Source organism: Echiichthys vipera (assembly GCF_963691815.1).
Source record: "Echiichthys vipera genome assembly, chromosome: 4".
Classification (NCBI taxonomy): domain Eukaryota; kingdom Metazoa; phylum Chordata; class Actinopteri; order Perciformes; family Trachinidae; genus Echiichthys; species Echiichthys vipera.
In genome coordinates this window covers 23,510,136-23,537,954 of record NC_139829.1, presented here as the reverse complement: position 1 = coordinate 23,537,954, position 27,819 = coordinate 23,510,136, and the positions used below count along the sequence as shown (strand labels likewise).

General features: G+C 42.3%; 1 protein-coding gene across 1 annotated transcript in view; it reads right to left on the bottom strand.

Annotated features, from left to right (window-relative positions):
* Positions 1–1,435: 1,435 nt before the first annotated feature.
* The window catches only part of slf1 (SMC5-SMC6 complex localization factor 1), a 39,351-nt gene continuing 12,967 nt past the window's right edge, over positions 1,436–27,819 (bottom strand). The window contains exons 16-19 of the mRNA XM_083912423.1: positions 24,590–24,669; positions 20,220–20,312; positions 18,766–18,948; positions 1,436–2,231 (exon numbers count right to left, since the gene is read on the bottom strand). Coding sequence (XP_083768549.1) covers positions 1,732–2,231; positions 18,766–18,948; positions 20,220–20,312; positions 24,590–24,669 — 856 coding nt within the window. The 3' untranslated portion in view covers positions 1,436–1,731. The remainder of the gene's footprint in view (positions 2,232–18,765; positions 18,949–20,219; positions 20,313–24,589; positions 24,670–27,819) is intronic.

The window sequence follows — 27,819 nt, the reverse complement described above, 5'->3', positions numbered from 1 at the left end:
ATGCCCTCTCCACCACAACTAGAGCTCTCTTCTGCCATGTCTGCTTGCCTGTGCCCTCTCCCTCTTTACCCATCTATCTCCATGCTTAAATATCAACAGGCTTGGATCTATCACTCCAGAGGGCCATTGATTTTGTTTTGTTGTTTTGAGGAATCCACTTGAAAGACAATAACAGACTGTCCCCTAAGAACAGCATCGCAGACTGATTATAGCCTCCTCAACAAACACACTCTGTGGCTCGTGAAGGATGGCTTTTTATAATGCCTGAAGGGACTGTTTGAATACCTGATATGTGTCTGCTACTGTATGTGGTTATTTTACAGCAAATTGTGGTGACTATTGTGTGGTATTGCATCCAAATACCATTTCCTTTTGTTATTTATTATTGTATTTCAGCTGTTTGCAAGCAAACCAAAGTGTTTTTATTTTGTATGACGTGAAGTAAATAAATGATATAAAGGAATGTATCAGATTGACAGCTGTAAAGGTAGAAAAGCACTTTCATTTGCACCAACTTGAAATGAGACTATTTATTTTTAAAATAATACTGTACATAGCTAACTACTTAATTTATGTTTGTATTTTATACAGTATGCCTGTTGACAGTCTGGTGATGATGTTGTAAAGTACAGTAGGTGTGTGCCTGCCTCATTTTCTACAATCTGTCTTTTTTCGCCTGCAACATTGCCTGTCTGTGACATCTTCATGTGCCCAGTTTGGACCAATGACATTTCAGGATAGGAACAAGGTGCAGAGAAATTGTGAAAGAAAATAAGATGTATATTCTCAGCTTGATAAATGAAATGCATCTGATGTATGTCGCTTATTTTGAAAGAGAAAACATGAAAATTAAATATTTTTTATCATCTTCAGAGTGTCTGGATTATTGCAAAATGTGTTTTCCGCTTCAACACTTCAAACCAACACTGGTAGCAACAAAGGAAATGTATAGCCATTCATCTCAGTTGGCGATACCAAATACTTTGTCATTTCAGGTTCAAATCCCCCTCTCCTCACCGCTGTTGCTCCATCGCCCACTCGAACCACCCCAACCAGCAGGCCTAAGCCCCTTTCTTCATTCCCGTTCAGCTTCAGGAAGTGGCTCATTTCTCACTGCTGTCTGTGTGGCGGAGACTCTGAGTGCACATCAGCGCCTCAAGCATCTCAGATCAGGATGACTTCTGCCAGAACTGGTTTTACTCTCTTTTACTGTGGCCCCCACGTGAAGCCACTCCATTTGTCAAGAGGACGTTTCAGCCTTACCCTGCCCCCATTTTCCTGTATTGGTGTAAAATGATCGACCACTCTGCTGATTTAATGCTATCAGAATGTTAACAAATTCTCACGGTATTTTCATTTATTTTGTGATGAATGAACATGAATTTTTTTTTTTTTTTTTTTTATTAAAGTAGCTCTAGAAAACAAGAACTCGAGGTAGTATCAGGCCATAAAAGAAATCTGTTGCCATTACAACATGCAACTTGAAACATTCAACAAAAATCCATTTTCCATTTGGGAAATATAAAACAACGTAGTGAAATATGCTGTAGTTATAATAAAAATATAACAATTTCTTCTGTAGAAATGGACATACAGCTAACTTCAAAAACACATGCTTAGACATTTAACCGAATGGGACGACGAGAGAAGGCCACATTATTTTCTTGAGGCCTGCATTCCCGGGAGGCTAGAATGTGTTTGCTTTCAAGTGTGCTGTTCATTGATCCTGTTTCACAGATCAGCCAATAGTGCTTCCCTGCCCCAAGACTTCAGGTTCTCCAGTATCTCCATTAGGAACAGTGTATTCTCTCCTCTGCACTCTTTCACTGCCTGAGACACTTGCCCGAGGTAACTCCCTCTGCTGAGCTCCAGCAGTGTCTCTGCATCCTCCATCAGCCTCATTGCCCGCTGGTCTGTCCAGCCCAATGTTACTTTTTTGTGGGAGTGTACCTCCAGGGCCCTGACCAGCGTAGAGCCCAGGCTTTGGGACTTGTCGCTGGGCTGTGCGTGACCGGGCAGACGCCTCTCTTGCAGGTAGGAGAATATAAGGTGGGCCAGTAGAGAGGATCCAGCCTCTAAGAGGGGCAGGTTCAAGAACTTAGTCATGTTGCTTCTCAGGGCTGAGTCTCCGACCTGCGCGCTGTGGAGGAGCTCCTCCCCCTGACCTGTTACCGAGGCCAGATCCAGTGCAGTCTGCCCTTCTTCATCAGTCTGCTGCAGGAGAACTGAGCCTGGAGGAGGCAGAGGCATACAGGATCAGACCACACAACCCTTACAGTCATATCTATCACAAATCAAGGATAATACATGCTACTTCCAAAATGACATTTGCTGCTCTTGAAAAGATTGTATGCATGGGTCAAAATGCTGCAGTATGAATGTAGTAGTACTATGTAGTAAGTATGACTGTGAATGTTTGCCTATAAGTATTTTAACAGGGAAGTATTATTTGTAACCTGTGCTACAGAACAAAACTTAACCCAAGGTTGTTCTGATAGCATCTGACATTTCGTCAGCATTTTACAAAGTTAGAAAGAGGATCTTCAAGAGGTCTTTCAATGCCTCTATTGAACTAAGACAACTCTTTGCATGGAAGCACAAGGACAAGAGCGCATAATGTAGTTGTTGGAGTGCTCGACACAAGGTACATGGATGTGAAAGCCTTCACAAACACTGACGATGACGAAACGAAAAAAAAAATCTAAATGCAAACACTACTCAAACATAAATACTCTTTGACCTCCCAGTTTTCTTCTACCTTCACAAAAGCACATCTTTAGTTGCCTCCCAAATCAAAATCAATCAAGGACGTGCTCTCGTTACGAGAAAGCCTGTCACTTTCACCTGAAAGCATTTGTTTGAAAATAAACTACGACTAATTAATACAATTAGAACCCACCTGTAGTTTTGGGAAGGATTTTATTTTAAACGTTTGATTTTAAAATGGCAGATTGGCCTGAGACTATGAGTCTAAAGTAAACAGCCAGCTGAGGCATCAGCAGTCACATCATGATACACTGGCTGAAGTATCATTATCAAATAAGGCAGAGGAGACGCTGCACAGGTCAATGGCAGGATGCTGCAACCAATATAAATAGTACACACACACACACACACACACACACACACACACACACACACACACACACACACACACACACACACACACACACACACACACACACACACACACACACACACACACACACACACACACACACACACACACACACACACACACACACACACACACACACACACACACACACACACACACACACACACACACACACACACACACACAATGAAGTGAGAGTTTAAAGTGAACAGCTGTTGCCCCACTGGGGCCTCAGCAGCAACCTTTTAGCCCACTTCAGCACTAACTTCAGCTGACGCCTTGTCTTAAATGTGTGACTGGCGGGTCACTTTGTGTTTGTGTAAAAGGCGCAGAGGGTTGGTGACCTGATGGAGACTCTGCTTTCGTGTTGGCTTTTTTCTTTTTTTGATGTAGTGCTGTGAGCGAGCTTACTGTTATCATTGGAAGCACTAACACAGAGAGCCACTGGAGGTGACCAACTCGCAACAGACCTTGACTTTGTGAGCAGAAAATTGCTCTGCCAAAAGTTCTTAACAAATAGTTTTGTCTTCTACTTCTAATTCTTTGAGATTATTTAAGTGGAAGAGGTAGATAAGGCATGTCAGTGTTAAAAATCATATAATACAAATGCATATTCTACATTCAGAACCTCCAATAACCTTGACTTTACGCTTTCAGCGCCACACTACATTCAAACTGAACACGACAGTCACAGTTGGATGTAAGACTTTTTCCTCCCTCCTACAAGGCCAGGAAAGTTAGAACGGTAAGATTCACCTTCGACTCTCTCTAATCTTCAGCTTTGTCTGTTCAGAATGAAAGCCATTCGTCAGACATGCCTGCGCGCACTTAGCTTACACGATGTGGGTCGAGTCAAGTGTGAGCCTTTTGTTTGCTTTCAGATAGACCTATTTCTATGGCAAACTGCTTTTGATGGCACTTTACTGTTCAACCTCGGCAATGCTGCTGCCAGATGTGAGTTTATGGCTCTGTGGCGGCTCAGCGTGATATACAGACGGCTGCTTGATACCACTGCTGCTAGTTGTTTCTGTTTGACAGACACTGTGAGGCAGCAGCTTTATGCTTTAAGAAGGGGCAATTGTGTGTGTGTGTGTGCTGCACTATGACATATACCACTCTTACTGAGCCTCCCAAATGCCATTTTGACAAAAAGACAGCATTGTTTTAAATGACACCATTAAAAAAAACAAGAAAAAGCTCAAAATGGAACAATATGAATTCTGAAATGCTCTCCATCTTTCTGTCTGCCACTGAACTAACACTGTGTGTAGCAGTTATGAGATAATCGTTGAGAACTCACGTAGCTGTTAGCGGGGAAGGTCAGCGCTCATCTACCTTTTAGTGCTTCAAGCCTGAGTGGCAAAAACTCAATCTGCATAAATTGTGGCATTAATCTACATAAACTTTTACATAAGCGGGGAAATTTCAAATGCAGGGGTCAGGCATCGGGGGCAGCAGTCAAGGACGTAAGAGCACAGATTTGATCAAAGTGGCCACGGGAGAAAGGCAGAGGGGAGGGAGAGGGAGACGGAGTGACGTGGTGTGTGAGAGACATCGAGGTTGTTCACAGCAGGTCATAATCACCAGGTTTCTATAACAAGCTGTCCTCGCTATTACACTCATGCAGTAGGAGTGGCTGTAATGTATGAAGCCAGCCATGGCATAGCGGAAAGCTTAAGGTCCCCCAGAATGTGGAAAAAAGAACACAGCTATAGAACCTCGTACAGACACATGGGGACATGCAATATCATGGATCCATCGTTGTCTGACTGAAGCTGTGTTCCTTTACAATATATAATGTTATTTTCCTTTCTTTGACAGGTCCAGCCTTTTATTGAGTTCTTCAAGGTTTTTTTTAAGCTTGTGTCTTGAACCCAAGCACTTTGTGGAGTGTTTTATGTGGAGACAAGGGGAGGACAAGTTTTACCTCTCCTACTTCAACTGGCACAATAGGACACTTAAACCGCAACGCAAAAATGAACACATTCAAATAAAAACAATTATCTCCTAAAGCGTTCTCTTGTCATGTCTCAACCACAGCTCTGTGTGCTCACACGGGAGGCACATCGTCAGTACGAGAGGAAGAAACGCAAGATCGAGGGGCGCAGTTTTTCCAGCATTACGCAAGCCCGGCTGACAGACAGGCTCCAACCAAAGGGATCACAGTGGGTGTGGGGAGCCTGGGGTCCCTGGGCTTGGCTTGCCTGAGAGCCTGTACCACTTCCTGTTCGATTGTAGATTTGTCTGCCTTAAAAGATAATTGTGTGTCGGTGCGTGCTGTCTTCTGTTTGTCACATTTGCATATTTACCTGCTTGACAATCTCCCTTTATTTCCGTTTAACATCCACTAGAGGCGGTTTTGGCTGGGTTGGAGTAGACACACATAGTAGGCGTCGAGTCTCACACCCGCAACTTTTGATAATTTCACATTTCAGGACCCCGAAAGTCACTACAAATAGTAATATTGTCTCGTTAGACAGATACACCACCGAAATATGCCGATGTATGCGACCAGACCGACTGCAAAAGACCAGGGTGGCGAAGGCTAGCACCGCAGACGAGGCAGGCAGTGAGATTAGCATGGCAGCTATTGCTCACCTCTGGGTAAAGCACTGTACAGCCCTCTCTGTCAAGTTCAAAGCCCTCTCCCCCTGTCCTTTGCAGGCTGGGTTAATCTTATTAAGATGGTCATTTTAACAAAGTTACTGTATCTTTTTCAACACCTCTTTTTTTTAATAATCTAGATCAACAACTTAACAGCTTTATTTGGCAGTATAAACTCCCTAAACCTGAAGGGGGACTAGCGTTCCCTGCCACTACTTCTGGTCTTGCAACATTAATAAACTTTTATATTGGCTCCATGGTGGAGTTGCAGACGTTTGCCTGCCCTGGGCTCATACTGAGATAACATCTTCTTTCTGATCATTGCACTCTACCATTTGTTCACAGCTCCCCTTAACTGCCCACAAGGTGTCACCCAATCCAGTTGTCGTCAATACCATCATTTGGATCCAGTTTAGGAAGCAGTACGTCTTGCAAAGGGCTTCCATCTTTGCCCGTTTTGAATAACTATGCGTTTTTCCCTTCCGGCACCGACCCTGCGTTTTGAATATGGTCAGATAAGGGACACACTTTCCGAACCGCCCCCCTGAAGCTGAGATGGATCAATTCCTGTCTCTCAACGTACAACACAAACGACTCATTTATATAATTTATAATATGATTACTCTTCTGAGCCCAGTCCCCAATATATCAACTAAAAATGCATGGGAAAGGGATTAGGGGGTAGACATTAATGAGGTCCAGTGGAGGGAGATTTTGAAACTGGTCCACTCATGCTCGATTTGTGCCAGGCAAGGCCTATCACAGTGGAAGGTGCTCCATAGAGCCTATTTCACCAACACTAAATTGGCTAAGATATACCCTCGTCACAGTGATGCTTGTATCGGTTGTAAGCAGTCCCCAGCCGACCATGCACACATGTTCTGGACATGTCCGAAGCTTGCTGAATTTTGGTCCAATATATTTCAAACACTCAAACATTCTCTTAACACAAATTCGGAACCCAATCCCCTGACTGCTCTTTTAGGGCTCCCTCCGTCTAAAAATCTGCCCATTACTATGCAACGTGTCGTGGCCTTTACCACCCTGCTCGCCAGACGTAACATTCTCCTTAAATGGAAACATGTTTCTCCACGACTCATTATAGTTGGATACGTTTTACAATGTCTAAGGTTAGAGAAGTTAAGGTTTTCATAGAGAGGATCTTTGACAACATTCCACCAAACCTGGAAGGAGAGAACCCCCTCCCCTTTCCTTTTTTCTTTATTTTTTGATTTCCTCCTTCTTCTTCTTATTTATTTTTGCTGTTAGTTTTAGATTTTTTTTCTTCATTTAACCTATCTACTTGTTGTTGTTTAGTTGCTTGGTTGGTTATTGTGACTGTGTCTGACATGGGTTGTTGACATGATGCCGGGATTCGTGTTATTTATTAATTTTGTCTGTTCTTTTTCAATTAAAAGCAGACACTCTGTACAGCTGTAATGCTTTTTCTTGTGTACAAATTTGATTAAAAAAAAAAAAAAAAAAAAAAACATCCACTAGAGTCGTTTGCTTTTTCCGGGATTTTACAATACATTTTTTTCCCTTACTATACTTGTATGTTTCATCCTCTGGATAAGAGAATCTTATCCATCCAGGGTTTTAAAAGACACTCTAATGCTTCACCACACAGCTCAACTTAATACAGACTTCAATGGTCATTGCCAGTGATTTTTAACATAGACATACAAATAGCATCACGTGCTGTTTATAATGTAACACGCACACAGATACACTGTTACAAGACTAGAGGCTTGGGAATGGTTTTGATGCAGGGACGGCGACTGAAGTGAATCCAGGTATTGGCGCTGGATGTCAGATATGCTGCAGTGGAGATAAATACAGCACCTGGGGGATTACATGAGAGCACAGGGTAATTACACCATCCTTTATGTGTGTGTGTGTGCATGGATATGAAAATGCCCCGCTAAGACCTCAGCTCAGAAGCTACAGCAGAGGGAGGAAATTCACATGCTGAGCAAAAGCCACTGCCTGATGCACCAGCCAGATGCAGTCTGACTGCAACACACACAGACACACAGACACAGACACACACACACACACACACACACACACACACACACACACACACACACACACACACACACACACACACACACACACACACACACACACACACACACACACACACACACACACACACACACACACACACACACACACACACACACACACACACACACACACAGAGTGCAAAGCCCTTTGGCCTTTAGAGGGCAGGCGAAGACAAGAAATATAAAAGCGAGAGTGGAGGAGGGGAAAATTGGCGCAAAAAGAGGGAGGGGGGAGGGAGGGAGGGAAGGAAAGAAAGATGCAGTGCTCCCTCCCCCTATGTCTCTCTCTCTCTCTCTCTCTCTGGTCTGATGCTGAGGCAGACAAGCTGGGAAGCAGGCAGCTCCACAGCATGGTAAACATCCTCTCTCTCTCTTTCTCTTCCCCCCTTGCTGCCTGAAAAAGAGAGGCAGGGCGAGTGTGTGAACTGCAGCCAGGGGCATGGCATCACATATCCACAGGGAGCTGCTAGCTAGCGACTAGAAACCACAGAAAAAACAACAAGGCCAACCAAAGCAGCCAGCGGAGAGGCATCAGATGCAAAGGAACAGCCAGACATGTGAATACGCTAACATCCCTCCCTTTATAGCAACTGTGTTTGAACGCTCAGTGATGTTTTTCTCTCCTTTTTTACCCTGATAATCAGAGTATAAAAAGAGGGATTGGGAAAGCCTGCGGAGGTTACATCATCCCTTTTGCATTCAGTTCAAATTCTGCTACTGACATTACAGCCAGTGACAGGCTCTGTCGCCTCAGTCACAGGTGTGCGTCATCTTAACAGGTTGTGTCTGATGAACGTGTCCCTGAACAGCTCGCCAAAACAGAGCCCGGTCAAGCACAGATTACACTTGGATCATAGCCTTGCGGAGGAGGTAGGTCAGATAAGGATAGGATGTAAAAGCACAAACTCCAACTGCTAGCTTCCTGTAATCCCCTGCCACTTTGACACCTCTATGAGAGGGTTATCAGGTAGACTCTGATTTAATTGAAGCTGATAAGCAGTTGGAGATAAGCATCTTAAATAATCAGATTCAAGCCTAAATGAACTCTTAACCGGTCTCTTGAATCCGAAAAGGCTAATCACTGCCATCAGCTGTTAGCTCTAATAATATGTCATGCACTGAATCACCATGTGAAAGCAAATAAACAGATTCCTATGAAGCCATTAGCATGCACACAACCTCATTTCACTATTCAAACTATTTGGAAGTTAATTTGATAGAAATAGACTGAAATACTCTGTGAACACAGAAGACAGAAGTGAGACGAAGACATGCAATAAACAAATACTGTAAATAAAGACTGACTTTAGATGTCAGTATTTGCACAACTTTCATGGGCACAATTTCCTACAAATGTAACCCTTTGGGTTTTATTTTGTGGCAATGATAGTCCAAGTAGCACCATAATATGATGGTACTTTCCTGTACTTAAAATGCTCTTTTTTGTACCCAGTGCAACATACTGTACTTTGTGCAAAGGCATGCGTAAAAACAGGTTTTGTGCAGATGATATCAGCACAAGGTGAGGTGTTAGTTTAATAGCAAAACTGACACCTGTGCCACACAGTCTATGTGAGCAGCAATTGCGCATCACAGAACCTTTTTTCTCCCGCCACCCATGTTAACAGGTTGGAACAGCCACATAGCCAAGCAACAACCTCCAGGTCTGAGTAACAAAGCCAATGCAGAATGGCCGCTTAAGGCTGGCTTCAAAACAGAATAAAATAAAGAAATACGGACCCGGGGGAGGGGGGTAATATTTTGGAAAAAATGCCACAGATTTATGAGATTAAAGTGGTAAATCTACGAGAAAATAAAGTCGCAGATTTACGAAATTATAAACCAGAAAATCTACGCAAAAAAAACTTGCAGATTTTCGAGTTTAAAAACTAGCAAATCTAATAGAAAAAGAGTTGAAAATGTATTACATTTAAAATCAGAAAATAGTGTTTTATTTTTTTTCCTCCAGTGTTTTGTTTTACGGTCCGTGTATCTTTTGGGTCCGTGTATTATGATCACAAAAATGAAAATCCCTAGAAGAAAAAAAAAAGATTGTTTTTTTTCGACCACAAGTTTCCATTTCCACAGTAAAGCAGCTGTGAGGACGGTGCTGTGTCGGAGAGGGATTTATGCTTCTTATTTGTTATTTTAACTTATGACAACACATCGTTAAGATCCTGAGGGGTTTGACTGTTGGTAGTTTTTGGAATTCGATCTTTATGGCTTATTGTTGTTGAAACGCTAGCCTGTTGTTGTTAGCTACGACAACCCAAAATACTTTATTGATATACTAAGAGCTATAATCAACATTAGATATAAGGCCATATAAGCTGTATCGTTGCTTTAGCTTATATAAGCTTAGCTATAATCTTCCAAATAACAATAAACCATGAAATCCGGCATTTCTGAATAAAACCTACTACAAATAGCAATAGTCAGACCTGTTACAACCATAACCGATGTGTTGTGATAAGTCATTTTGTCAAAGTTGGACGGCTATTTCCACTAATACAATACGTCACTGTATCACCAGTGCCCGTTCGCTGGTATGGTCCCTATCCGGACACATCCCGTCTGGAGCAGTTTCCGGTCTTCTCTTGGTGCTTTTAGAATTCATTTACACACTTTTAAGAATCAACCAGTGATATTGTCACAACCTCAGCCAGGCTTTAGTTATTTATCTGTCTGTTTTTTGTTTTGCCAGTCTAACTCTCATGTCATTTCAGACACCCCCACACATTCACCTGCTCCTCATCAGTTGATCAGCCCCTTCAGAGTATATACTGTAATCCGGTCCATTCCCCTCAGTTCTCTGCCAGATTGTCTAGTGTGTTCACCTAGTTCTTCAGCGTTCCATTATTCTGATCCTGCCTTTCCGTGTTTCGACTTCCCCTTTTGGCTGCTCCCACTGGATTTGTTTGCCACGCTGACTGACTACCTGGTTTGAACCCTGCTTTGTACGAAACTCCGTTTCTGCACCTTAACTGTTTTCTGTGTCATGCTATTGGGTTCTCTCCTGCCATTTTGTGAAACCTGACAGATATTTCATATTTTTACATGGACATTTATACGTCTAATTACTAAAGAAAGTGATTTTGATGAGGGAAAACAGTAAGAACGCTGTGCGGCGCTCAGCCTGGAAATTAAGGATATTTACGGTGTATTCTGGAGCTGTAAAAGCACGTCATTTATTGTGAAGGACTGAAGTATGGTCTTGGATGTGTTGAAATACTTGTTTGGATGACCAGCAGCTCCCAGTGTTTATGGCGCGGAGATCAGGGTGTCCGAGTATGGCCAAGGGTAACACACGGCCTCGCTATTACACCCATGCAGTAGGAGTGGCTGTGATGTATGAAGCCAGTCATGGAATAGCAGAAAGCTTCAGGTCCCCAAGAATGTGGAAAAAAGAACACAGCTAAAGAACCCCGTCCATTAAGTAAATGTAAAACATTACACGATCAAACATATTTGTAGGTTAAATAGAAGGTTTGACAGAATTTAAAAACTGTCCGACTGGTGACATTTATCCGTCGCTGTTCTAAGATACTCAAGCAATCTAACATTAATAAATAAATTGAACACAACCATAAAGACACATTACCATAATAGTAAATGTAAGGCTTAGGTGACATTTACCCACACAGGTAAAATAATATTAGAACGTGGTGGCTAATTTACATTTCTCTAACTTTGACAAAATAACTCATCGCAACACATTGGTTACAGTTCTAACAGGTCTGACTATTGCTATTTGTAGTAGGTTTTGTTCAGAAATGCTGGATTTTGTTATTGTTGTTTGAAAGTTTATAGCTAAGCTAATATAAGTGAAGGCAACGATGCAGCTTCTGTGGCCCTATATCTAACCTTAATTATAGCTCTTAGTATATCAAAGTATTATAGGTTGTCCTTCAGTATGTTATCCATATAATAATAATGGTACTCTGTTACTGACCTTACCTGAATGTTTACCGTAGCAATGGCAACAACAACAGGCTAGCGTTTCAACAACAATAAGCCATAAAGATAGAATTCGGCACTTCTGAACAAAACCAATTACAACTACCAACAGTCAAACCCCTCAGGACCTTAACGATGTGTTGACAAAAGTTAAAATATCAAATAAGAAGCATACACAGCACCATCCTCACAGCAGCTTTACTGTAAATGGAAACTTCCGGTTGGAAAATATGAAAAAAGTTGTTTTTTCTTCTAGTGATTTAAATTTTTGTGATCATAATACACAGACCCAAAAGATACACGGACCGTTAAACAAAACACTGGAGGAGATAAATAAAACGCTAACGCTATTTTCCCCCTCCCCCAGGTTTTTTTTCTACACTTGGCCCTAATACCCCATTGTACTATTACGCAGTCGTACATTTCACAATTCATGACACCTGTATGGGGGTGAATTTTATAACACACCTGTTATAAAAGTTCTACCATTACCATGGTAATTGCTGTCCAAATCAGTACTCAAATCCTTACTTTTTTAATAAGTTTTTTTTATTATTTTATTATCTCCTGACAGAGAAGTATGCTAAGGAGAAGTGGGTATCCCAGCCAGGAAGGAACTGGAGGACTTTTTAAAAAACGGGTCGAAACTTGAATCCAGACCAGTTGAGCCCTCTGCACAGCTTCATATGACATGAGAGTGGTTTTAGAAGTGTTTTGGTTTTGCCTGAAATTTTGTTGACTTGCTACTGTTGATTTAGTCATCTCCCCTTAATATTTGCTTGTACTGTAAGTAGGCAACATAGTTAGTATATTTATTGTCATCATTTCCTACTTCCAACAAAGTTAAAAGTCCAATTATGAATGACGTGGATCAAAGATTTGTTATTTATTATTATTCAATTATTATATTTCACATACAGTATAATTCTCAATGAAGCTTTGGAGACCCAAAAATGGGATTAGTAACAGTACTTGTTAAATCAAGAAGTCAAGAAGCAAGTCTTTTTGTGTAAACAAGACAATTATGAAAGACAGTCAATTGATGGAATCGATCGTTTTATTTGGGCAGCAGTAACAATATTGTCACATTTGACTGCACATTTAAAATGGAGACAATCCTCTGGATTATACAAAGCCTTTACATTCGACATTGCGATGGTAAAGTTAAACTTGGGAGCTTCAGACTCACTTAATATTCTTGCTGAATGACTGACTGCTCCCAATATACGCACAATTATTACTGCTGCTCCAAACACTGCAGGCTTTTGCTTCTTATTGAAAGAATGACTTAAGAAAACACACTCAAGTGCTGTTTATGGTCTTAAGTTACACTTCATTTTCACTGCATGACCCACTCCAGAGTTGCCTTTGACCACCCACTGTTGTATTTTCACCTCACCTGTATTTTCTATCAACCTGAATTATTTTCATTATATTATTCAATTCCTCCCTCAGTCGTTGAATGTTTTAATTTGCGCTTGTGTATGTGTGTATGTGTGTGTGTGTGTGTGTGTGTGTGTGTGTGGGAGGGGGGGTATTACCGTGTATAATGAGTTAAGTTCAGGGCTGAGGCGCACAGACAGAGAACAATCTTCATGGCCAACAACATCTCTGGCCTGTGACCATGTTGTTTTTCTTTTCAATGGCCCACACAAAAGAAATGAACTAAACCTTGAAACTTGGCTTGGAAGAGTGTGTTTTCGACATTTATAAATTCACCACTCTCAATGATTATGTGGTCCTTACAAATAAATATACAACATTAAACTCCGGCTGAACCTTGAAGGCGAAAGAGGACATCAAAATACATTAAAAAAATGCTTAATGTTCCTTGGCCTCTGCCCTTTCCTCTTTACTAAAGCTAGCTACCTGTGGCCTTCAACGCTCACCAAATGCTGCAGCTGTTTAAAAATGAGAAAAAAGGACAAGGTATGTGTGTGTGTGTGTGTGTGTGTGTGTGTGTGTGTGTGTGTGTGTGTGTGTGTGTGTGTGTGTGTGTGTGTGTGTTTGTACAATATTAAAAAGGTGGTGCTGGGCATAAGTAGCTTGCAAGAAACCTTTGGTAACAAATCACAATATCATCCTACTTTGATCCTCTATGGCCCTCATCTGTATAAAAAACACACACCTAGGGTTCATCTGAAAAAGGGTCTCCTCCCTCCTCTTGGAACAATGACTGAGGGGGAGACTTTTGGATAGAACTCCAGACTTAATCTTGGCAACCACCCCAAAACACAGAAAGAAAGGTTGGGGGGCTGGATAGCGAGAGAGAGGGGGAGAGAGAGAGAGGCAGGAAGAGAGGAGAAACTTGTCAAAAATTACCAGCGAGGGAAGTCATTGAAATACAGCCTGAAGAAATTCGCAGTTGAAACATCAACACACCCGAGTGAAGCCGAGGGCTCCAAACACAGCCTCACTTCTACAGTATGGTAGGAGCGCTCAGCTCCTTGCAGTTGCCAGTTCAAGACCCACAGGGAAATAAGTGCTGAGCTGAATGAACTTTCTTTACCGTGAAGAGGCCCAAGAGTGTCTAAAGCTTTACCTGTGTGTGTATGTGTGTGTGTGTGTGTGTGTGTGTGTGTGTGTGTGTGTGTGTGTGTGTGTGTGTGTGTGTATGTGTGTGTGTATCTCTGTCATGTGTATCTATGACAGAGATAGACAAACAGACAGAGACAAACCATGACTGACTACAATGGTCCGGGGGGACTGCGCGTTTCCTGTGCCACTGAGCAAATGACATCTTTCTGCTCCACAAACACTCGTTCACATTAAAATCTGCAGGGACTGCGGAACGCTGTGCAATACCTGAATGTGTGTTTGTTATGTGTGTGTGAGAGTGTGTACAAGAGATGCACTCAAATCCAAAGGGAAAATCAAGAGGCAGTCATGTAGCAACCTCTGTTGCCTTCTCTGAACCTGACTTGAGCCAAACAATTAGATAAATGAGAAACAACAAAAACACTTTTACACATACCTGAACAATTCTTTCTGCTTCTATACCCTTTGCCCTCCAAGAATCTAAAAGAGTCTGTGTGTGTGTGTTTACAAGTTGAGGAGGACTGGCTGTGCTTACTAACACCATGGGCTGTATTGAGAGGACGCCATCAGCGATTACAGTCACAGGGCCGAGTAGTGACAGCTTAAAGGCTCTTTTCTTTATTTCTCCACCCCCTTTTCTCAATGACACGCCTCCGCTCTGTGTGTGTGTGTGTGTGTGTGTGTGTGTGTGTGTGTGTGTGTGTGCGTGCGTGCCAGATCTGAACTGCACAGCTAAAGGCTGCGGGTCATTTTCCATTCCAATCAGGGGAACCGGCTGCCCTTGCCACCCTGCAAAATTTATACACTCCCACCAGCTGAGGAAGAGGCACAGGGAAGCGTCAGCAAACACACACAGACACACACTTACAGGTACCTACAAGCCAGCATTCACTCATTACAGCATTTAAGATTCAAGAAAATATTTGTGCATGCATACACCAAAATCTATAGCCGAGGAAACTTCCATACCATGTCAAAACAAGCCATGAACACACACACTTAGATACAGGGTCATGTGGGGCAGCCTTAGGCAATGGGAGGGGGGGGGGGGGCAGAGTCAGCCTTGCCCTTAGCCATGGCATCCTTTCCTTGCCAGCTCCATAGGCCTGGGGGGGCTGAGGTAGAGGGGGTAGGGGGTGGGATCCATCCATCCATCCCTCCCCCCTATAATCACCCCTAAAAATACACACACACACACACACACACACACACACACACACACACACACACACACACACACACACACACACACACACACACACACACACACACACACACACACACACACACACACACACACACACACACACACACACACACACACACACACACACACACACACACACACACACACACACACACACACACACACACACACACACACACACACACACACACAGAGCCCAGGCCTCCAAGCAGACAGGCTTACAAAGGGGTGAGATCACTCCCAAATAAAGGCTTTGTTGGTGTGCCAGTGCCAGTGTTGCCCTCTCTGGCCTACCAGAACCTTGGCAGCTAGGTTCAGTCTGTCTGTTGAAAACAGCAGGGTGAAAGCCTCAATGGGAAATATAGTTTCAGGAGATGTAGCGGGCACTTAGGAGAATAAAACACAGGAATAAAATACATGGAATGGAAATGCATCTGGCCCACTAGCGTGTTTCCCTGCCATGGGATGTTGCAGCTAGTCTCCCTGGCTAAAATTTAAAAAGTACTGTGATAAATGTTAGAAATTCTGCCATAAGCACATAAGACCTGCTGCTGGAATGAAAAACAACACAAAGATGCTTACAGTAACTAAGCATGATGTAGCCCCAAAGCCCAAACTTTTTTTTTCACATTTAACAGCCAGGACTTAAAGATCTCGGAAAAATCTAAGTGAAAAAATGCTAGGCCTATCCATGGTGTCCATGGCAACCAGATGGAGATCACGAAAAATAGACCAAGAGACAGTGTAGCCTTAAGTCAAGAGGACCACCTCCTCACCAGCTCCCTGCTGTAGCCTTTAGACAACTCGCCATCAAGGTGTGAGGAAATAGCAAGCAGTCAGGAGAGAGCCGGTTAGAAAAAGAAGTCTAATGTACAAGCCTGCAGGTGTTTTAAATTTGGAGTATTCTCATTCCTGTTGTTCTGCTTGGTCCCTGCAAAGAGACCATGCCTAGACGGCAGGCCAGACGTCTGACTGACACACACACACACACACACACACACACACACACACACACACACACACACACACACACACACACACACACACACACACACACACACACACACACACACACACACACACACACACACACACACACACACACACACACACACACACACACACTCACTCACTCTCTTTATCTCCTTATTTTACAGATAGAGATAGCTGCTTCTTCCTCTGACCTCTTTTAATTTGCTCTCCCTCCTGTTACTGAGGAAGATGGAAAAAAGAAAAAGGGAGCGCTCTCTTGTTTCCTCTCCGGGACTAAACAATCCCAGTCTAATTTATTTTTTGAGGACAGAATATGTACATGTGTTAATGGGAAAGTCGAATCAAATTAACTATAATTAGTCAAACCGAGAGGTGAGCAGAGGCAGAGGTATGTAACATGGGAGATTTGTTCAATGCTGGCAAATGACTCCCCTCCCCGAAAACATTTCCTCCGCCACCTGGTGCCGCACACCCAGCGACGCCACCCTCTCCTGAGCTCCGACAGCCGTCACGCTCACTTCAATCCTCCTGAGCTCAGAGTGTATGTGGCATGCAAACATGCTGACACACAAACTAGTTGTGTTGTGACACATTTCCAAAGAAACCTGTGTGTGAATTTCACAAGAAGTGGATCCTGACTCCTCTAATCTCATCAAAAAGACATCAACAGACATCTCATGAGGTGATGCTGTAATCTGTCTGGACAGACAGTGCAGGATTGCATGAGGATTATGAAGACAAGCAGTGGGGGCAGAGGGGGAGATGGTGTAAAGATGATCTACAATTCATAGAGTGAAGAAGCAGATAACTGCTACAGCCTCTGGGGTCCAGTACTAATTCTGTATGTCTTGGGCACACTGTATGTGTGCAGCACATTATTCTATACCGTCACATAACAAAAAATGGACATAACCCAAGTGTAAATATGAAAGGGGTAGTTCAGTAAGAAATCCTGACTTTTAGTCTTAAAGGTCATATATTATGCTTATTATATATTTATATTTAGCATAGCTGTGACATCACAGCAGTACAGAAGTCCTGACGGCTCGTTTAAATGCAGATTCTGAATACGGGCTGTGTGCATTTCTCTGTTGATTGAGCAAGTATTTATTTAGCACCTCGACCTGCTTTATAATAAAAAAAGTCTGAAAAAAAAAGAAAGAAAATCTGACTTTTTACAATATGAGACCTTTAAGTATAGAGCAAGTCCCAAAAAGCATATATCCTGCATTTCCCAAAATGCAAATTAAGACAGTGCCTTTGATTCTTAATGCCGGGTAAATGGCCCATGTCCTTCGAACTCCATGCCTCTAGTTTATAAAACAGACTTTCTGCTGAAAAGAATTGCAGTCTCCATGCCCAAGCCAAATGAACCCTAATGACATCTTCAGTTATTTTTTTCGGACTTTGGAAAGCTGCCTCCAGAGCCACAGAAGGAGTGCCGGTGAAGTGCCCCTTTAAAAGCGCATGATCAACAGGCCCCCACTCTACCAGGAGGCTAGTTTAGATAAAACTGGCCTTGCTAATAAGGTCAAAAGCGCCATTCAATCTGTCAGTAAGCTCTGCTGCATTTGTTGACTACATTAAATTGAAAGCTTGTCTTGGCTACAGAAGCAGTGACATGCAGCCCACCACTGCAGTAAATCATTAGCTAAATCGCAAATTCTACAGATTAGCACTCTTGGCAGTCAACTGGCCAGACAAGTTAAAGGTGTTTTATTTTAACATTATATGATTCCATCAATGTGACGGAGACCATTTGGTACAATGAATCGTTTCAAGGCAGATGGATTACATGAAGACATGAAAAACAGTTGAGTGTATCCCATCCAATTAGGAAATATACACATTGAGTGTATATAATTATGTATATAGTGTACAGTTCGAGTAGCAAATTTTAATCGAACTTGCCTGAATAATGATATTGACAAAATAAAGCACCAAGGCCGATAGCAGTGGCCCAGCTTCAACTTGAAAAGGTACTGCAGAAAGAAATAACCTGATAATAATGACAAATCTGGCCCTATTCTGATTGGCTGTGCTACATCAAAAGCATTAGCCTAACCTTGTAAATATGCATCTAGTTACACACAGGTGTTCATTTACTGATGTGACGCAAAGCAACCACTTAAAAGACCAATATTAGTGGGAAAAGTATATTTGACCCATATTTAGGTAATTTAAAGAAAACATTGGGTTTCATTCATTTTATAGTATATAACCAATACAACCACTCTAAAGCCCTGTCTCTGGGTGTATTGGTGAAGTTTACATACCTGCATGCTCCAGTAGCATTTTGGCGATGTCCATGTGTTTGTTTAGCACAGCGTCGTGCAGGGGACTGACTCCAGCAACCTGGTTAATAAGCACAGGGGCGGGGTGGTGGCGTAGCAAAGCCTCCACACATGCGGTACTGCCGTGGTTGCATGCTTCATGAATGGGAGTCCAGCCTGCATGGTCTATATGGTCAGTAAATCAAGTACACAAACACAAGCACATACACCTTGTATTATTGTTTAAATAGTTTGAGGTTAAATGTATAGTTACCTTTAAAAAAGCCTTGGCAGTTAGAGACTTTGCTTTCTGCCAAGAGCTTACATGGAAAATAGTAACTAGGCTGCAATTTTTCCTGTAGAATTTTGCAAATCAAGCATTTGAATAGATTTGTATACATCCATAAGTATGGTATTAGACAATTTTAAAGATTGACTAGAGTGTCATAATGAAAGATTTAAAGAGACAAGCAGGCTAACCCACTGTTGCAGCTAACTTGTTGGTTAGATATGAGAGCTAACAACTCGGCTAGCAAATAAGCTAGCGTGGGAGAATATTATAGGGAATACTTATGAAGCAGGTGTTAGGAATCTTTTTTAAGAACTTCATTTTTTGTCTTTTAGCTATGATTTATACGACTAAAGACAAAGGACATTAACATGACTGGCTGCTAAAGACTGATTAGCTTTGATGAACGTGGCCTCTAGCAGCTTAAAATTCTTGTTTGGGAGTTAGAAATAGGTTACGAACCACAGCCTGTGTATGTCTTACATAATTATAAAGAAATCAACATTTCCAAGAAATATCAGGTGTTAAAAACGTTCAAGAAAAGAAAAGTCCTACAGAATAAAGATAAGGCCATTTGTAGTACATCACAACGTAAATCTGTATTATCTAAGAAAGAACCAAAAATGTTCTGCCTCAGTAAACTTGGGCCTCATTTAGTGAGAAAACTGCAAGGTGATAGTGGTCATTTTACCATTTTTGCACATATTTCTGCCTGATCACATTTTAAACATCACCTCTTGCATAAACTGGCTAACAAAATGCAAGTTAATTTAGGCTGCTATTAAAGGGCTATTACAAAATCGGAGAAACCTTTGAAACAGCACAACATTTCCATAAAAGGAGGGGAAGTCATTATATTTGACCTAAAGGAACAAAAGAAAGTCGCTCTGAAATATCAAAAGGCATTCAATTCACTTAGCAAAGTCACCGTAAAGCTATTAATCTGAGCCTCCAAACCCATCCAGCTGTTTCTAGACACACCCTTTACATTTTAGCTAAAGGTTAACCTCAATGATGACGCACACGCACTCCTATTTCTTCTCACCTCTTTTTTTTTTTAACCCCCAATGTTAATCGCTCTCCGAAACCCTAGAGCAAACACTGGGAGTGAAGTCAATTGACTGTGAGACATAGGGGGCAGAGAAAAGGGAAAGCGAGAAAGTCTTACCTTTAACATTGATGTCCGTGTCAGGAAGCGTCAGGATCTGAAGCACTGTTTCCACTTGGTTCCTCTTGCAAGCTCTGTGTAGGAGGGTCTCTCCTTCGACCAGGACACACACACACACAACGGACAAACACACCCAAAAGAGAGAAGAGGCGGAAGAGAAGAGAGAAATCCAAAATTAAGGGTGTGCCACGATGTCCTGCCCATTGTCCCCTTCCATATGGCAGACTCACCAATAAAATACCATAGAAATGTCCCCAAACACCCAAAAAAAAACCCTGACCTACAAAGTACGACCCGCCAATGAGGATGCGATTTAAGAAGAGTGATGAGAAAGAGGGGGGGTCTTTCAAGGGAAAAAAATGTGAAAAAAAAAATTAAAGATGGAGAGTTGGACTAATTTGCATCGCTCTTTTCCTCTTTTATAGACAGAGATTTTCCACTTAGACCCCAACAAAGTTAACACTGGGGAAGTCGGCGAGTGAATGAATGTAGTGTTGAGAATGTAGTCTCGCTTCCTGTCCGCTCGTCCCTATATTGTTACTTGAGTGGAAGTTATGGTAGACAGCCCACGCACAAAGCCTAGAAAAGGATTCCTCACAGATCCAAGGTTCAAAAGCTCTGCTGGGCATTGCCAGTGTCACCACGTGATATCTAATCAGCAAACTAACAGTTAACAGGCGTGGAAAAAAATCTTCCACGATTCCATTTACATTTTTAAACACAATTTTCATCCCCCTCTTCCCTTTTTGTCCTTCTCTTTACCCGATCACTCACTTTTTCCTGATACAATATTAAACCGGGAATATATTAGAGGGCCAGAGCCCCCTCTTTTCATGTATGGCTGAACTTCAGAGGGAAGTTAAAGGCCAAGCATGAGTGGTTCTGTGCTTGCCAGTATAATACAGGACTGCAAAGCCCATAATAAATGCTTTACTAGCTCTCCCCAGGACGCCACGCCTGTACAGGGGCTCCACTCGAGAGCGCACAGACTTGGGCAGAAAAGGAGAGGGAGGGGGAAACTGGGAGGCGAGAAAGAAGGAGCAGTGGAGGAGAGAGTGAAAGGGTATCGTGCATTTCAAAGCATTTAGGGAAAATATTGTCAATCCCCGGTTCCCATTCATTCTGAAGAATTCCTTTCTTCCAGAAGGTGTCTTTGAGGATGCAGAAGACGCATTTAATGTCCTCCCCAGATAGAAAAGAGGTTGAAGAGTGGAAAAAAACACAAGGAAATGGAAGGACTGTTTATCGAAAAGAGGATAATTTGTGTTCTCCATAGAAATGTGATGAAGTACAGTAAAGTTCAGTTCAGAAAAAAACATACAGTATATAACAATATTTCTCTATAAATAAATATAAATTGTTGTGAAATAACACACAACAATTGTAGTTGTAGTTGACCTTGCAGCTTTACATGATGAAAATATTTCAGTCATTGAATAGGCCGTTGAAGCTTTAAAAAGGTGTAATAGAATAATGCTGTTCAAAAGCCAATGTCGACTAAAGGGACTATAAAGCCAAAAATAAGTAAACACATTTAAACAAAAAAATAAGAAGCAGTGCGGACACACAAACAGGCAGCTGAAGCAGGTACTTAACTGCAACTTATTTCAAGCACTTCGTCAGTTGGGGTGTGTGTAATTTTGATATGCAACTCTATAAAAAAACAAACGACTAAAATCTGTAAAATAAGGGACTTTATAATACAGCCAAAAGAAAATTGGGGTCACTCTCCAGCGCTATAGGCGTTTTGATTTTCGTGTTGCACTGTAAAAAAACTGTTACACTGCTACTTGTACAATATCAGTCTCAGAAACAATAATGAGGTCAATCTAAGAACCAAAAACACCCAAACAGGGGGTCAAGCCCAGTTCCAACTTCAGCCCCTAATGAGTAAGCTGTACTGTGTGACACGTCAGTTTTTCTACATGGGCTGCTCTGCTATTACTGGACTCTAAAACGCTGTGATTAAACACCCATTCCACTACACCCCATGTGTACACATCCTCGCAAATGCCAGGGCCAATCCATGCACTGTTAAATCACTTTAATGGCTCCAATTTGGACACAACGCCTCTATTATAGGGGTAATTGCATGCTCAGCATTTACAAGCACGGAAAGGATAAATCCGCCTGTCCTTTTCTATAAATCCCCTGTTTCACACTTTAATAGAAAAGTTAAATGTACGTGTTGCTCTTTATATCCCTCAGTCTGCTTGCTACACTCCTGTTAAGTGTCGCTTGGCCTGCCGATCCCTGGACCAAAAAGCTGCAGGAAGCCTGTAACAATGCTATTTGTGAGGAATGTGTTAGAAAAGTATTCAGTGCCAGTTATTGGATATATTTAAAACTATTTGAAGGCTACGGCTGTCGCTGGCTCTAAGAGCAACACATTACCGGAGCACTGTGCCGCAAAAGAATTTACTGACATCAACATAAGTGACCATCATTTTTACATTCCACCGGTGAAGATTTTAATGTAGGATACCTCCATTTAATCAGTCAAAAACAACATTGGGCAGCAACAGAGCCCCTCTCTGCCAACAGGAAGCAATAAGACACAAACAAACACAGAGTATCTGTTAAATAATAAGCAAATCCTCTGTGGCTTGGATTGTGCATTGCATTGTCTGCCAAATGAATAAATGCAAAAGTAAATATATGTAATGTGAAAGCATCTCACAAAAATGTTTTGCCTCTGCCATCTTTCTGTTACCATATGGTACAAACATATTCCTTACAGATGGCATATACAGGTGCAGTAGGAATGTTGCAATTGATGAGGCACAGGTACAAATCAATATTCACCATAAAAACACTGGTTAGAAAAACAGATCATAAAATAGATGAGCCAAATAAAATTGCATTGCCCAATCTGCACCACCTCTCGCCCAACCTGAACCTGATTACTGTATGCTAGGGCAAATTAGGCCTCCAATCAGGTTTAAGAGGAGAATTACACAAGGTAACCAAACTCTATGTATCGGTACTTATATGTATAAAAAAAGGCATAAGTTGTTGCATCTGCATCAAGTTGAGTTGGACAACTTGGACCTTTTACCAAACTAACAGAGAGTATGCCGTAAGCCTTGACTATGTTAAATGTATTCTAAAGAAGAAGAATTACACTTTATTTAACGCACCAACAGTTACATAGTCATTTCTCATTGACGGATAGAGTTGCCTGTAATGCTTTTGAACTATGCCACCAGAATTTTGACTTTAATAGTTTGTTTCAGGATAACATGAAGCTAAAAGCAAACATAAAGCAATGAAAGACACATAGCAGTTCTTGTTGCTTGTTGTTGTTTGACAATATACATACAGTATATTTAGGCTGATTTAGATTGAAATCTCTGCTGAGCCTACAGAGGCAAATACAGTGATAAAAAAGTTCATCCCAAATCCCTCAACCCCTTTCAGCTACTTTGACAAAGATACTGAGGTTCCAGGAGGCGAGACAGATGCTCCAAAGCAAAAAAAGGGAGCATACCAGAAAGCAAGCTTACATATGTGGGTGAGAAAGCCTGTGAGAGAAAGAGAGGATGGGAGAAAGAGAGAATGGGATGAGAGGGCGAGAGGGGAGGATGCTGTGCCGATGGTTCATCAAAAATTAATGCCGACCGCATCGGTATAGAGATCACGTAGTGGAAAAACAACACATGCCAACAGCCTTGAGTCTCCTGCCTCAACATTCCCTCCCCCACTCCTTAACGCGCAGGGCCTTTCTGATCAGGTGGAGGGGGGAGATATGAGCTCTGACACCTTTAGGAGTTCACACAGAGTGCCATGCCTTTAATTGCAGGAAGTTCCACTAATGCAGCCACTGTATATCTGCAGCACTCCCCTAATTGCTGCATTTAATATCCCTAAAATGGAGATCTGAGGCGCATTGTGCGTAGTAATATTTGTTATTGTTTTGTGTGAGGAAGCCATTATTTCTGTCCGTGCCATTTATTTATTTATCTATTACTTTTTTTTTTAAAGGTGAATAAGACATGAGGAAAAAGCAAAACAAAACAACGAGCACAGTGTTGAATTTCAATGCGAATGGAACAAGCGGAGGAGGAGGCGTAATACGGCCCAATATCTGCTTCCAAACATACACAACGGGTCGGATTATGCAGTCGAGTTGCCTTTACAGCTGACTAGATGGAAGCGTGGTCCGACGCAAATCAATCACTCTGTTCATACATTATGTGCTCTTCATTAAACCGAAAGTGATGACAGAGCTATGATGTCCCTCTTTACTGATGACCTAGTGCAGTGCATCAGTCCATTAAAAGTCCGCTCCTTGCAAATGTGCAGCACTATTATCAGGCAGCGCTGTGTGTGTGTGTGTGTGTGTGTATGTGCATATGTGTGCGCTGTACCTGCTGCATTGACTCTGTTCAAACCTCTGGGGAGGTTCTCTTGCTCTGGGCTCCTTTCATTCACCGAAGAGCTCTGAGGACTGCATGGAGACAAAGGACATGGTCAAAGGGGGTAATGAGAAAATATACATGGATGTGCTAAACCTTATTCAATAAGAGATTACCCATGATTTACATAAACAAGTCAAAAGTTTCAATGACCGACCATTTTAGCATGACAGTGAGGGGACCTAGCGCTACAGAAAGTGGAACGGGCATCACTGTACTGTGAAAAGTGCCATTAGCAAATGAATCCCTCGTGGCGTTGTATCATTTTATATGAAATCTGACAATATCTGTCAAACCCCTACTGTGTTGGCCACACACACACTTCACACACCCAGTCCTCCATTCCCATCTCCAAAGCACTTTTCCTTCCACTTAACGCCTCAAACACAGAGACGGAGAATTCGATGTGAGCAAGCACATTAGGAGGAATAACTAGTAAAAGAAAGTGAAGCCTCTTCAAAGTAGTGGCGTGCTAATAGCTGTGGGCTGTCACTAGTCCTGTGAGTGGGTATGGGAGATCTGCCTGCATGAAGCTGACAGGTGTCTGGAGTGTATACGTCTGTGCACGTGCGCGTGCGCTGCATTGAAGCGGTGTGCCATCCGTATTACAGGGAAGAGGCTTGTTCCCTGGTAATTGGCTTGTTCAGAAGCCAGGAAGGAGCTTCCAGCAGTGAGGAGGAAACACACGTCCTGTCACGTTGCTTGTTATTAGCAGGGACAAGGCTGAGAAGAGATGAGACGAGCTCTATGTGTGTATGTGTATGTGTGTGTGTGTTTGTGTGCGTGTGTGTGTGTGTGTGAGAGAGAGAGGGAGAGAGAGGGAGAGAGAGAGAGAGAGAGAGAAAGAGTCCATAAGAGTGTCTGGTATAAGGACGTACCACTTCTCATATCAAAGCACTTCACTAAAGTGTCCCCTGTCCATATAGGCTTGCAGCAGTACAGGTTGACAGTACTTGGCTTGTATAGGCCTGAGTCTCTCCTTCCCTCATGGTCTACTTTAAGAAACCAGCATGCTGTCAGTGGGCCAGCTATCAAATCTGGGCCTGAGGCAGCGACTGCCCTTGGGGGCCAACTTTCAAGAAACTTGTGATTCATAATGAGAGTAATCGAGAAGTGCATGTCGAATACCACAGCAAGACACATGTCATGCATAAAAGTTTTTCACATGTTCCTTTTATCTGTCCCATAGAAGACCATGGTAATATGGATGTAGTCTCTGTAAAGTCACCCACAGGTATGTGAAGAGTCCAAATGAAGCTCAAAGTGGGAAGCTCTGACTGTCGCGATCTTGGCAGTGCCTGATGGCTCCTAACTCCTGGCAAATCCAAAAATGGGCAAAGAGGTGGAGCGTGGATGGGGCTGAGGTGGGCTGAATGAAGCCAAGTCTATGCCAGTTACCTTCGAAACACCTACCTGTCACTCAAAGTGGCAGACCCTTAATTATGCGTAACTTTAAGCCTTCATATAATTTTAAAAGGTTGAGTTAAAAGTTGTTATGAACGGGGAAATCAGCTATAGAGACCCAAACAAGTTTTTGTACGAGGTTGTAAACACGTTTATTTCTACTGTACAGTTGGACATTATAATATGGGGGTCTATGGAGATTGACTCTGTTATGGAGCCTCAAGTGGCCATTCAAGGAACTGCCATTTATGACACGTCCCCTTTGGCTTCATTTTTCAGCACCAGAAGTTGCTGCTTGAGCCCTCCCTGGGGATGGGAATTGAGAGTATCAAATCGTTATTGGAATCAGATGCTTCAGGCGGCACTGTGGGGTGGTGGTTAGCACTGTCGCCTCACCGCAAGAGGGTTGCTGTTTTGAATCCGGGCTGGGGCCTTTCTGTGTGTTTGCATGTTCTCCCTGTGTCTGCATGGGTTCTCTCCCGGTTCTCGGGCTTCCTCCCACAGTCCAAAGACATGCACGTGTTAGGTTAATTGGTGACTCTAAATTGCCTGTGAGTAGTTGTCCGTCTTTGTTTGTCTCCGTGCCCTGTGATAGACTGGCGTCCTGGGCAGGGTGTACCCTGCCTCACGCCTGACGTCAGCTGGGATCGGCTCCAGCCCCCCCGCGACCCCAATAGGGACAAGTGGTTGAAGATGGATGGATGGAATCAGATGCCTCCGAGCTTATCAATTAATTTAATAAATGGCAGCATGTTTTTTCTGACAGTTAGGCATTGCAAAACAATGTCAAACCCATGCGCCTACGCTGCTAATAGCTATCCCCATCTTTGAAACATTAGTAAAGTTGATTTAGTTACAGATTTTTTCTTAAATCCAGATGATATTGACTATATGTAGATCTGCTCAGAAGATATGTAAAAAAGTAATTAATTTCAATTATTTGAAAACAGCAATACGCAGCTTGATTAAGCCAGCAGGTGAAAAATGTTTAATTACAGCTTCCCTTCTGCTAACAGCATTCACTGCCATCGCCAGCCAGCAAGTCAAACAGCCATCTTTACAGTCGGTCAATCAGCCGGCCTGTCAGCTTAGTATTGCTTGGACGTGTGCCCTGATGCCAGCCTGTCTGCTGGTGCAGAAGAAGCACACGTGCAATCTCACACATCACAGCAGCCTCAAGTCAGAGTAAAACAGCCTAATGCGTTCTAACAGCCAGAAATGAAAGATAAAGGGGTCGTGTGGATCCTCTCAACCTTTATGACCTGCCCCTGCTCTTTTCATGAATCCAATACCAACAATCTTGCCCGGATTTTGTCTTGTGTTCTACAGACAGTTTGAAAAGGCAGATAAAACCGGACTGAAATTATGTAAAATGAATACTTCCTCTATTGAAACCAAAATCTCACATTGTCTTATCCTGTTAAGGACTATGAATTCCTGGCAAGTGGCAGAATGATAAATATAGTTAATTTCACATACAAAATATTACAATTAGTCTACAACAACTTATTTATTTGTTTATTTTAGGCATGTCAGATCAATCATCATCCCACATTATCTTGGTTTAAATCATACAATTCACACGACCGAGAGGGAATGCGGAAGGAGCAGAAGCTTATCTAGTCCCGCCCCCATTACCTACAGAATGCATCATCTTCATCATACTATTTTTCTTGTAACATTTGACATAACATGTTTCAACAGCAGGGAGTAATCAGAGCTGCAGTCTAGCTCTAGATAGTCAAAAAGTACAAGTATAAGTATAAGTCCGTCATGAC